Source organism: Mus musculus, chromosome 3 (genome assembly GCF_000001635.26).
Source record: "Mus musculus strain C57BL/6J chromosome 3, GRCm38.p6 C57BL/6J".
NCBI lineage: Eukaryota > Metazoa > Chordata > Mammalia > Rodentia > Muridae > Mus > Mus musculus.
Genome location: NC_000069.6, coordinates 98,300,777 through 98,312,815, shown reverse-complemented (window position 1 = coordinate 98,312,815; position 12,039 = coordinate 98,300,777). Strand labels below are relative to the sequence as shown.

General features: G+C 45.9%; 1 protein-coding gene across 1 annotated transcript in view; it reads right to left on the bottom strand.

Annotated features, from left to right (window-relative positions):
- Nucleotides 1-2,077: 2,077 nt before the first annotated feature.
- The window catches only part of Hmgcs2 (3-hydroxy-3-methylglutaryl-Coenzyme A synthase 2), a 30,308-nt gene continuing 20,346 nt past the window's right edge, over nucleotides 2,078-12,039 (bottom strand). The window contains exons 7-10 of the mRNA NM_008256.4: nucleotides 11,137-11,243; nucleotides 10,069-10,194; nucleotides 9,540-9,651; nucleotides 2,078-3,786 (exon numbers count right to left, since the gene is read on the bottom strand). Of these exons, the coding sequence (NP_032282.2) occupies nucleotides 9,545-9,651; nucleotides 10,069-10,194; nucleotides 11,137-11,243 (340 nt within the window). The 3' untranslated portion in view covers nucleotides 2,078-3,786; nucleotides 9,540-9,544. The remainder of the gene's footprint in view (nucleotides 3,787-9,539; nucleotides 9,652-10,068; nucleotides 10,195-11,136; nucleotides 11,244-12,039) is intronic.

Below are 12,039 nucleotides of genomic sequence, written 5' to 3'. Positions count from 1 at the left end.
GCTGCACTTGATCTAGAGCTAGTTTTATAACTGAATAATGACTTGCTTTTGAAGAATTCAAAGTGGCTACCTCCTGCACCTGCTGAGGTCCAGCCTCAGCATGAGGAGAGTCCTGAGAAAGCTGGGAATGGGGACGGTGCTGATTCAATAATGACTCCGAGTCAGTATTAGATGCAAGCTGCTGGTTCAGGTACTCTCTCTGTTCCCTGACGATTCTCAGTACTCTTTATTCTTCAACTTCAGCTTAATTGTAATACCCAGAGAGAGACTGAAGACAGCCTTTTATTTACTAAGGCTACATCCTCAAGGCTTTGGTCACTGTTAATAATTATCAAGAATTCTTAGATTTACATCAACTCTGAGTCTGGATCAATAGTCCCAGCCCCCATTTCCTTAGAGCAGAACTGAGCACAAAGCAAGCACACATTTCCTTATAGGTTTACACAGCCTGTTCTTCACAGGTAGCTGGGCAGAGCTCTTCCAAGTTTCATTACAGCAGACAGTAGTCTTTAGTAACTGCTTCCATGTAAGAATAGAAAAGTGACAAACTACTAAAATTAAAATGATTCCTTACAAAGTTTTGAATTTATGTAAGTAGAAAAATTAAACAGTGCTCTCTAATATCCTTCCAGGCATTGTCATCTCCAATTCTTCAATCAGCTAGAAAAACAACACTAACTTTTTATATGCTTCCACATCATCTCTTAATTCTCTAATCTTCATTTCCTTTTATAAAAAGATTTATGACACCAGAAGAGGGCATCGGACCCCATTACAAATGGTTGTGAGCCACTATGTGGTTTCTGGGAATTGAACTCAGGACCTCTGGAAGAGCGGTCAGTGCTCTTAACCACTGAGCCATCTCTCCAGGCCCCTAGTCTCCATTTCCTTATCCTAGCAATTCCATAGCCTCATGTACTCTCCTTCTAACACTATTTATTCCTAAATTATGTATAAATTCCTACTTTTTCTATCCATACCCTTTTTTTCCTGATTTCACTCTAACTCTCTATCCTTGAAGTCTCCAAGTTCATCCTGGCTAATCAATGCAGCAGTCATTGAACTGGAGAGTACGTGTTCTTCTTCATGATTCCAAATTCAAGGCCAAGTCTGGCAATGAACCACTTCTACAAAGGACCATATAGGCTTTTATGGCCTCTGTGGTTATATTGTCTAGATCCTTTCCCATGGCCCTAAAGGCCAAGTGGAGGGCCTGTTCCTCGCCCTCCATAACCTCATGACCATCTCCATTCCTCATTACTGAGTACTGCATCTATTTCATTTACTATGCCATGATTAGCTCTGAGTAATGGGGGGAAGTCTATTCTTCAGAGAGAAAGACTGAAAGTGAGTAGTAAAGACAGAAGATCAACTTTGGGCAACAGCAACCATCAGCACATGTTGGAGGGCATGGGATTAATGGCCTGGTGATGCTCCAGGGTCAGGAATTGTGTCACACCTTCCCTTACACAGCTATGCCAGACCCAGCACCAGCAGTCTTGTGGGCATGGCTAAAGACTATAAAGATTCTCCTAGGGGATCTTCTAGGGAAGAAGTCATTTGAGCAGAGGATGTTGGTGTCTGGGGAATCACTTTGGGTTGACTTTATGAAGTGAAGAAAGGTGTTTGCCCCCAATCAGTGCCATTTCTGATATTCTACCTTGTGACATCCAATCCCTGAAACTTGTAGAGTGGAGTTTCACTCTCAAGTATATCGGCAGTGAGTCGGGGTAAATGTTGGAATGGCATTATAGAACTGGCCTTAAATGCTAACTCCTGGACAGTCAGTTTGAATGAAGAGTATCCCAGAGTAGCCAAAGGAAAACCTCCTCAGGCCTTATATAAAGGCTGATGAGGAAAAGAGCAAGAGACGTGTGTGTGTGTGTGTGTGTGTGTGTGTGTGTGTGTGTCTGTGTGTGTCTGTGTGTGTCTGTGTGTGTGTGTGTGTGTGTGTGTGTGTGTGTGTGTGATGGCGTGAGGGTGGTTAGGTACTGACAGCCAGTGTGTTCTGCTTATGAGTTGAGGTTTGTCCTTCAGCTGCTGTGTGGTGACAACAATCATTCACTCAGCCAGCACCTTGACACAATTTTGAAATGCATTTTATTGAGGGATAGAACACATTCATGCCAAAGTGCACAGGTGGCTTCTTGGGGACAGGTGGCTGAACTTGATTTCTTATAGTAGAAACAGTGACCCCAAGTTTGGTAACAAGAGGACACTTTCAGGAATGGGTTATCTCTTTACCATGGGGGTCCCAGGGATGGAACTCAGGTTGTCAAGGTTAGTAGCAGGTGCCTTAACTCCCTGGGCCATCTTCCCAGTTCCACAGTGTTACTTTGAGATCATCCCCTAGTTGAATCCATGTGACTTCTGGTAGAGGAATACCAGGGCCCAACAATGGGACACAGAAAGGGGGGGCTGTCAAGACCCTGCAGAGAGCTCTTCGTGGGTTCTGTGTCCCTGTCTTGAACCAGGGGGACACTGGCTTCTCTTTCGTGTAGACAGACATGGCTGCAGTGACCTAAGAAGGGAGCACGGTCCTGCAAGAAGTTCTGGAAAGATCGAGGGTCTCATGTGCATGGAGGGGCTGAGGAGGGGCTAGGGCTGGATTAGCTGCTCAGCCTGGGCCTCGCCCGGCTTTACTGCTGGTGGTGGGACATGGCCGTCACCGCATTTCATGTGTGTGTTTGAGGCTCCTCGGCCAGCTGGCTTCCCTCAAGGTTCAACAGAACCTCTGTCCAGAGCTTTTTCTAAAAGACAATGGAAGACTAGAACCCCTTGTCCTTCCTATCCCTCCCCTGCCCTCTTTTCTCCCCTTTGCTTGTGCCCAATGCTCACATTCCTAAAACATTGCTGTTTTATGAGGACTCTGTGTTCTCTTTACCCAAAGAAGAGAGGATTCTACTTCTGCGTCATCCTTTTGAGTTTGTTTCTGTTGTTGTTGTTGCTTTTCAAGACTGTTTCTCTTTATAGCCTTGGATGTCCTGGAACTTGCTCTGTAGACCAAGTTCACATGTATCAGCCTTGAACTCAGCCCTGCCTCGGCTTCCCAAGTGCTGAGATTTCAGTTCTGCATGATCATGCCTGGCCAACCTTATGGATTTTGCTTTGCCTTTAGTCTCGGTAACTAATACTGGCCACCTATGTCAAGGGGAGTTATCTACTGAGTACCTGCTGGCTCCATCTGGATATGGTGTCTGTAGGACAGAGAAGTAAGCAGTGGGTGTTCTGTGCCACTGTCTTTATTTGCCTTGTATCTGCCACACTCCTTTGCAGAACTGGCCAGACTTGTGGAGAATTAATTAATGGGGTGGTGACGTAAGTGTTCAGTCCTCTGAGTAAGTAGGTCTTGCCTTCTAGAAAATACAAGTAATTTCTTCTCTCTTTTTAATTGCCACATATTATTTTAGAACAAGATACAAAATTTAGAAACTTTAAGAAACAAGCATAAACTATAATAGCCCAGAGTCTGAGAATAAGCTGTAACAAATGGCTGCTCTGCCGGGCTGTGGGGAAAGATCTGCATCCCTGCAGGTCAGCGGCTCCCCTTTCTTTCATCTCCCTCTTCACAGGGGAGCTCTGGTCCACAGCAGCATGAGCCTGTGGCGCTGATTGTGTCAGGGAGAGACACCCAGGATTCACAGAGGGAGGCCGTTCACCACAGAGCAGATCCTATGAGGCTGCTGTGTCTAGTCCCTATTTACTGCTGTGGGTGGGATTTTAAGCAGATGCTGTTTGGGTAGCAGCTCGGCTCACCTTCTTTCCCCGGGGAATTGTTGCATGGATCTGTAAAGAGGGGAAACAGACTCAATCATCCCTTGCTCTGGGGTCTCCAGGACCCCAGGTTTTGCTCCTCCTCGGAGGCATAGATATGCATATAAGCCCCCCTGTTCTATGAGATCTGGGTACCCTCACTGCCTTCCCAGCTCCGAGTCTCCATGCCTGGGGAACCTATTATCCAGTGTTACAGGAGCCAAGACTGGGAAGGAGACAGGCGGGACCCTGTCACATGCTCTGCTGGCGGTTAGAGAGCCAAGCGGGCTGGCTGAACAGTGGCTCCATAGAGGACTGTCTCATCAACCTAAACACTCCATGTCACCTTCAGCCTTGGCACTCTAGATTCCCTGAGAACAGCTCAAGAAAAAAAAGCTCCTGTTCCCTCTTTGTGGCAAGGTGCTGGTCCGGCTCTTAGGGAAAAAAAAAGTCTGGAACTAGAAATCATCTTTCAAAAAATCTACTTTCTCTCTTGTTTGCTTGCTTGCTTGCTTGCTTGCTTGCTTGCTTGCTTGCTTGCTTGCTTGCTTTTGTTAAGACAGGGTCTCCCTCTGTACTCCTGGCTAATCTAGAAATATGTTACCCAGGCTGACCTCAAATGTGATGCCCCTGCCTCGGCTTTCTAAGTATTGTGAATACAGGTATGAGCTATCACCCAACCTCTGCATTATTATCTCTCTGCATCCCGTGACTCACCTAGCTCAATGGATTTAAAGGCCTCTTCTTTGCCTCTAACCTACCCCTAAGAACCATATTTCAAGCAACTCTCCTCGGAGGACCGCTGACCCAGACCTTCTCACTCTCATCCGGAATCCTTGGCTGGTCAACTCTCATTGCTTTGCCTTGTGCCTAACATCTTGGCTCTAGCACATGAGCAGCCTCACTAAAGGGGCCAGGTAGCTGAGACTGTTCCATTGGTCGGGGACAGTGGTCAATGCCCTGCCCTGTACTCTGTCTGTGCCTCTCCTTTGTTTGTAGACATCTTTCCTTCCTTTCCTTGCCCTGTCTCGGCTATACCTTTTTGTCCTTCCTCATTCATTTAGCATGGGGACTCTACTGAGATTTGGGGACTGTAAAAGAACTTCCTGAACTTCCTGTGCTTCTCTATTGGGTACATGTGCCACAACAGACATCCATGCTCAGGAATTACAAGCTTGCACTCTTGAACCCTTGACTTTCCTTAAAGAAATGCCATAAGGTGTTGGGAGCCGCGCCCACATTCGCCGTTACAAGATGGCGCTGACAGCTGTGTTCTAAGTGGTAAACAAATAATCTGCGCATATGCCGAGGGTGGTTCTCCACTCCATGTGCTCTGCCTTCCCCGTGACGTCAACTCGGCCGATGGGCTGCAGCCAATCAGGGAGTGACACGTCCTAGGCGAAATATAACTCTCCTAAAAAAGGGACGGGGTTTCGTTTTCTCTCTCTCTTGTTTCTTGCACTCGGGCTCCTGAAGATGTAAGCAATAAAGCTTTGCCGCAGAAGATTCTGGTCTGTTGCGTCTTTCCTGGCCGGTCGTGAGAACGCGTTTAATAACAATTGGTGCCGAATTCCGGGACGAGAAAAAACTCGGGACTGGCGCAAGGAAGATCCCTCATTCCAGAACCAGAACTGCGGGTCGCGGTAATAAAGGTTCCCGTAAAGCAGACTGTTAAGAAGGATTCAACTACATGAATTCAGAACTTTTCAGCTGGGGAACGGCGGTAACCCGTAAGTATAGCTTTACGAGGTACGCCTGGCCTTGAACTTTCTAAGGAAATTCAAGACAGTCTATCAGAAGTAAAGTGGAAAATGTTTGGCCTTGAATTTTTTCTAATGTTAGAAGCCCTTTTGTTCCTTTTCACATGTTATCAAGTGGTTAAGGCAGGGCAGATTCTGGATGAAGTTCAGGACAATCTATCAGAAGTAAAGCGGGGAGAGAGAGTAGGAGCAAAGAGAAAATATGGTACACAAAATAAGCATACAGGCCTTTCCACGGGTCTTGAACCTGAGGAAAAGTTTAGGTCAGGTAAGAATACCTGGGGAGAGATTAGAAGGAAGGAGAAGGAAAAAGAAAAGAAAAAAGATCAATTAGCGGAGGTCTCTAGGAGAAGGAGCCTATACTCATCACTAGGTGAGCTCAAGGAGCCAGTTCTTAATAGTTCTGAATCAGATGAAAAGGCTATTAGGGCCTGGAAGGCGCTCTCCCGAGCAGGTGAAGCCACTGGACAATAATGACAGAGGCAGGCTCTTGCAGCCTACAAGGTCTTATTGTCCACCCTAGAGTTGTAGATCAAGATTATAAAGGGGAACTTCAGGTTCTCTGTTCTTGTCCTCAAGTTGTCTTTTCTATATCACAAAGAGACAGAATAGCTCAACTAATAATTTTGCCAAGCCTACATGGCTGTTTTTTCTTCCTCTGATATTCCTAGAGCTGCCAAAGGGATTGGTTCTACTAGAAATGATTCTGATTACTTAATAATGCCTTTAGATTGTTGTCAAATTTTATCTACTCACGTAGGGGTAAACCCTCGTGGCGTCAGGCCATTACAGGTCTGACAAATGGATGTCACGCATATTTCCTCCTTTGAGAGAAATCAATATTTACATGTTTAGAAGAAACCCACTTAAAAATGGGATTGTGGTATATACTGATGGATCAAAAACTGGCATAGGTGCCTATGTGGCTAATGGTAAAGTGGTATCCAAACAATATAATGAAAATTCACCTCAAGTGGTAGAATGTTTAGTGGTTTTAGAAGTTTTAAAAACCTTTTTAGAACCCCTTAATATTGTGTCAGATTCCTGTTATGTGGTTAATGCAGTAAATCTTTTAGAAGTGGCTGGAGTGATTAAGCCTTCCAGTAGAGTTGCCAATATTTTTCAGCAAATACAATTAGTTTTGTTATCTAGAAGATTTCCTGTTTATATTACTCATGTTAGAGCCCATTCAGGCCTACCTGGCCCCATGGCTCTGGGAAATGATTTGGCAGATAAGGCCACTAAAGTGGTGGCTGCTGCCCTATCATCCCCGGTAGAGGCTGCAAGAAATTTTCATAACAATTTTCATGTGACGGCTGAAACATTACGCAGTCGTTTCTCCTTGACAAGAAAAGAAGCCCGTGACATTGTTACTCAATGTCAAAGCTGCTGTGAGTTCTTGCCAGTTCCTCATGTGGGAATTAACCCACGCGGTATTCGACCTCTACAGGTCTGGCAAATGGATGTTACACATGTTTCTTCCTTTGGAAAACTTCAATATCTCCATGTGTCCATTGACACATGTTCTGGCATCATGTTTGCTTCTCCGTTAACCGGAGAAAAGGCCTCACATGTGATTCAACATTGTCTTGAGGCATGGAGTGCTTGGGGGAAACCCAGACTCCTTAAGACTGATAATGGACCAGCTTATACGTCTCAAAAATTCCAACAGTTCTGCCGTCAGATGGACGTAACCCACCTGACTGGACTTCCATACAACCCTCAAGGACAGGGTATTGTTGAGCGTGCGCATCGCACCCTCAAAGCCTATCTTATAAAACAGAAGAGGGGAACTTTTGAGGAGACTGTACCCCGAGCACCAAGAGTGTCTGTGTCTTTGGCACTCTTTACACTCAATTTTTTAAATATTGATGCTCATGGCCATACTGCGGCTGAACGTCATTGTACAGAGCCAGATAGGCCCAATGAGATGGTTAAATGGAAAAATGTCCTTGATAATAAATGGTATGGCCCGGATCCTATTTTGATAAGATCCAGGGGAGCTATCTGTGTTTTCCCACAGAATGAAGACAACCCATTTTGGATACCAGAAAGACTCACCCGAAAAATCCAGACTGACCAAGGGAATACTGATGTCCCTCGTCTTGGTGATGTCCAGGGCGTCAATAATAAAAAGAGAGCAGCGTTGGGGGATAATGTCGACATTTCCACTCCCAATGACGGTGATGTATAATGCTCAAGTATTCTCTTGCTTTTTTACCACTAACTAGGAACTGGGTTTAGCCTTAATTCAGACAGCCTTGGCTCTGTCTGGACAGGTCCAGACGACTGACACCATTAACACTTTGTCAGCCTCAGTGACTACAGTCATAGATAAACAGGCCTCAGCTAATGTCAAGATACAGAGAGGTCTCATGCTGGTTAATCAACTCATAGATCTTGTCCAGATACAACTAGATGTATTATGACAAATAACTCAGCAGGGTTGTGAACAAAAGTTTCCGGGATTGTGTGTTATTTCCATTCAGTATGTTAAATTTACTAGGGCAGCTAAATTGTCAAAAAGTCTTTTTCAGTATATGTTACAGAATTGGATGGCTGAATTTGAACAGATCCTTCGGGAATTGAGACTTCAGGTCAACTCCACGCGCTTGGACCTGTCGCTGACCAAAGGATTACCCAATTGGATCTCCTCAGCATTTTCCTTCTTTAAAAAATGGGTGGGATTAATATTATTTGGAGATACACTTTGCTGTGGATTAGTGTTGCTTCTTTGATTGGTCTGTAAGCTTAAGGCCTAAACTAGGAGAGACAAGGTGGTTATTGCCCAGGCGCTTGCAGGACTAGAACATGGAGCTCCCCCTGATATATGGTTATCTATGCTTAGGCAATAGGTCGCTGGCCACTCAGCTCTTACATCTCACGAGGCTAGACTCATTGCACGGGATAGAGTGAGTGTGCTTCAGCAGCCCGAGAGAGTTGCACGGCTAAGCACTGCAATGGAAAGGCTCTGCGGCATATATGAGCCTATTCTAGGGAGACATGTCATCTTTCATGAAGGTTCAGTGTCCTAGTTCCCTTCCCCCAGGCAAAACGACACGGGAGCAGGTCAGGGTTGCTCTGGGTAAAAGCCTGTGAGCCTAAGAGCTAATCCTGTACATGGCTCCTTTACCTACACACTGGGGATTTGACCTCTATCTCCACTCTCATTAATATGGGTGGCCTATTTGCTCTTATTAAAAGGAAAGGGGGAGATGTTGGGAGCCGCGCCCACATTCGCCGTTACAAGATGGCGCTGACAGCTGTGTTCTAAGTGGTAAACAAATAATCTGCGCATATGCCGAGGGTGGTTCTCCACTCCATGTGCTCTGCCTTCCCCGTGACGTCAACTCGGCCGATGGGCTGCAGCCAATCAGGGAGTGACACGTCCTAGGCGAAATATAACTCTCCTAAAAAAGGGACGGGGTTTCGTTTTCTCTCTCTCTTGTTTCTTGCACTCGGGCTCCTGAAGATGTAAGCAATAAAGCTTTGCCGCAGAAGATTCTGGTCTGTTGCGTCTTTCCTGGCCGGTCGTGAGAACGCGTCTAATAACAATAAGGAACCCTTCCCGTCTCCCATCCCCAAGTCCTCTCTTCTCTCCCTACCCTCATCCTGACTAATTTCCCAAGCTTCACTGCCTCTCTCCAAGAGGAATTTTGTGACATGGGAATTGTCACATGGCCTCTGCCCACCCTAAAGCTCTCTCTAGCCTAGGCACTCAAACCACCCAGCTCCCAATATGTCACAGTTTCTGTTGCTGTCTGCTTTCTCTTGTTGGTTCAGATTTAGCTTCCCTCAAGCTTCTAGGGGACTTAAATACACAAAGAAGTCTGACTTTCACAGTCCAGCTCTCCAAGATACTCTCCCCAACTCCTGCTTTGGAGCTTATAATTTGTAACTTTTCCTCATGAGCATTTTCTAAGTTATGGCCTCATCTGATGTGATTATAGACTCAGAACTGCATCTGCTACTCAGAGGAAGACCCCAGGCCTTTGTACCCCAACCCAATTCTACAAATTCACTCGCCTCCATTAGACGGGACACCGGGCATACTTCCTGCGATGCATCTCATCCACTCGTTCAAGGTACCAAGTACCTGGGAAGAGATTGCTTGTGTCTCCAGGTGGAGAGAAGTTCACTGTGGGACAAAGGAAAACAAGCAGTACTTACTAAGAGTGATATGGGCGTGCAATGGAAGAGCACAGTAATAAGAATGCCTACAGACTCAAGTAAAGCACTCCAGCTGCACTGCCTGGGGTTGTAAATTACCTGTGATATACTGTATAGGACCATATAGAAGGACTAGAGAAGCTGCTGTCTTGGGTCTGGTACTTGAGGCCTGCCTGGCTGTTAGAACTCGTACTGTTTGAGGGGCTGTGGAGATGGCTCAGTTGGTCAAGCTCTTGTCCCATAAGAACCACTCTCAATCACATCTCATAAAAATTGTGACCTTGGCCCATTTCATTCTAAATGTCTGATGAACCCCTGGCTCCTAGGTACAGGCATGGAATGCAGGGTAAATTGCTTTCTTCTCTCTTCCTGCCCCTTTTCTTACCCTTGTGGTAAAATTGCTCTCTCTGGTTCATTATTTCTGTGAATTCCTCAGGGGACATGCGTCTCCGGGAGTCTAGACGTTTGGGCAGATCTGACACACTAGACACCAGTTTCTCCAGGGGGGAACCTGGGAAGCAAAAGCAAGATTGTTAGGATTTCCTGCGGTCATTATCACCGGCTTAATAGAAAGTCAGGGTCTGGAGGCTGACCCCACACAGTACTTTAGATGCCTGGTCTTGATCACAGTAGTCACTACAACAACAACAGGTACTTACTGGATATCTCAGATCCATCAACTTCTCTTCAGGTAGCTGAGCTAAACTATTACCTCTTGGCTTTTCTAACTGTTTTCTTTGTATCTACCTTTGCTACGGCTGAGGAAGTGTTCACATGTATGACCTTATGCCATGCCATTTGAGCTCCACTTTCCCCTACCCTTCCCTATGGCCATCGGATCCTGAGAGGAGAAAGTGGAAGGCAGAAAGGCAACGGAGACCTCAGGTGATGGGTGAGTGCTTCAAGAAGAGAGGCAGGCTTCGTTGAACAGCTTGTTTAATTGGGAAGAGGGGAACAAAGACTATTTAAACCTTTGGGGAGTGTGGAGAGGTTTTCAGTACATCATTGGCCAGGGCTAAGGTGCTAGGAATGCCTTATTTGCTTGAAGAGGAATTCAAGCCTCTTGCTAGATATGACCTTATAAAGAGAAGGGAAGTTTAACAGAGCTGCAACTATGTGACCTTCTCTTGTTGGGGCTGGGTTGGGGCTCAGGACTGTGGGCTCTGGGACATGCGGAGACAGGCAGGCCCGAGGCAGGGAAGGGAGTGGCCCTCATTCCTACTGCTCTTGAAACAAGGTTGCTGGGGTTGGACATGACTCAGTCCCACTCTTGCTATGGACCAGTCTTCTCCTGGTTCCACTGTACCCTGGCCCCATAATGCAGGGATTTTCTTTGCTCGTATTCACAATTTAGCTCTGTCAAGACAGTTACCTCAGCCAAGATGAAGCACGAGGTGGCTTCTTTCGCCAAATGGCCCTTGTTCAGGAGTACCTGGTATGAGATGAGACTCACCTGGGGAAGCATCCTTGGACACTCGGAATGAAAAGAAACTTGCTGCTAAGCCTGAGCCGTAGGAGAAGGCTCCAATCCTGGAGCCAGCCAATTCTTGGGCAGAGTGGCTGCCGTGGGGGAGAAAAGCCACATCAGCATTGTATTCTGTATTTCTGATAAAGCTCCTCTGTGATAGTCTAATCTCACCCCTGCCCACCTTATGCAACTAGAAATGTGCCTCATGCAGTCTTAACAAAGAGGGACCTTTGGTAGAATTCAAAGATAGGTGGAATTCAGACACAAGACACAGTCGAAAACATGAAGGCAGAACTCTGAGGGAAGATGCTTGCAGGTGTGGTCAGGGCTTTAAACCAGTGGACTCACCCTCACGGCTCCCAAGTTAGCCACAATGGTTCAGCTTTTGTGTTTGTGCATGCTCTCAAGTGAGCGAGTGAGTGTGTACGTGTATATGTAATGTACCGATGTAGCCCAGGCTGGCCTTGAATTTTGCACTCCCTCTACCTCAGCCACCATAATTCTGGGATTGCAGGCATTTGCCTGACACCCATACCTATGACTCAAATTTCTGAGCATCCCCCCATCAGTAATTTGACCAAGTTCACCTATAAGTCTTTTTTATATAATATGCACTTTTCCTTATAAACACCACAAAACAGGAAAATCAGTAAAAGAGATAGTTAGCAGTTGAACATTTTCTGAGCACTTTTATTTTATTTTATTTTATTTTATTTTATTTTATTTTATTTTCGAGACAGGGTTTCTCTGTATAGCCTTGGCTGTCCTGGAACTCACTTTGTAGACCAGGCTGGCCTTGAACTCAGAAATCTGCCTGTCTCTGCCTCCCAAGTACTGGGATTAAAGGCATGTGCCACCACTGCCCAGCTGAGCACTGTAATTTTTAAG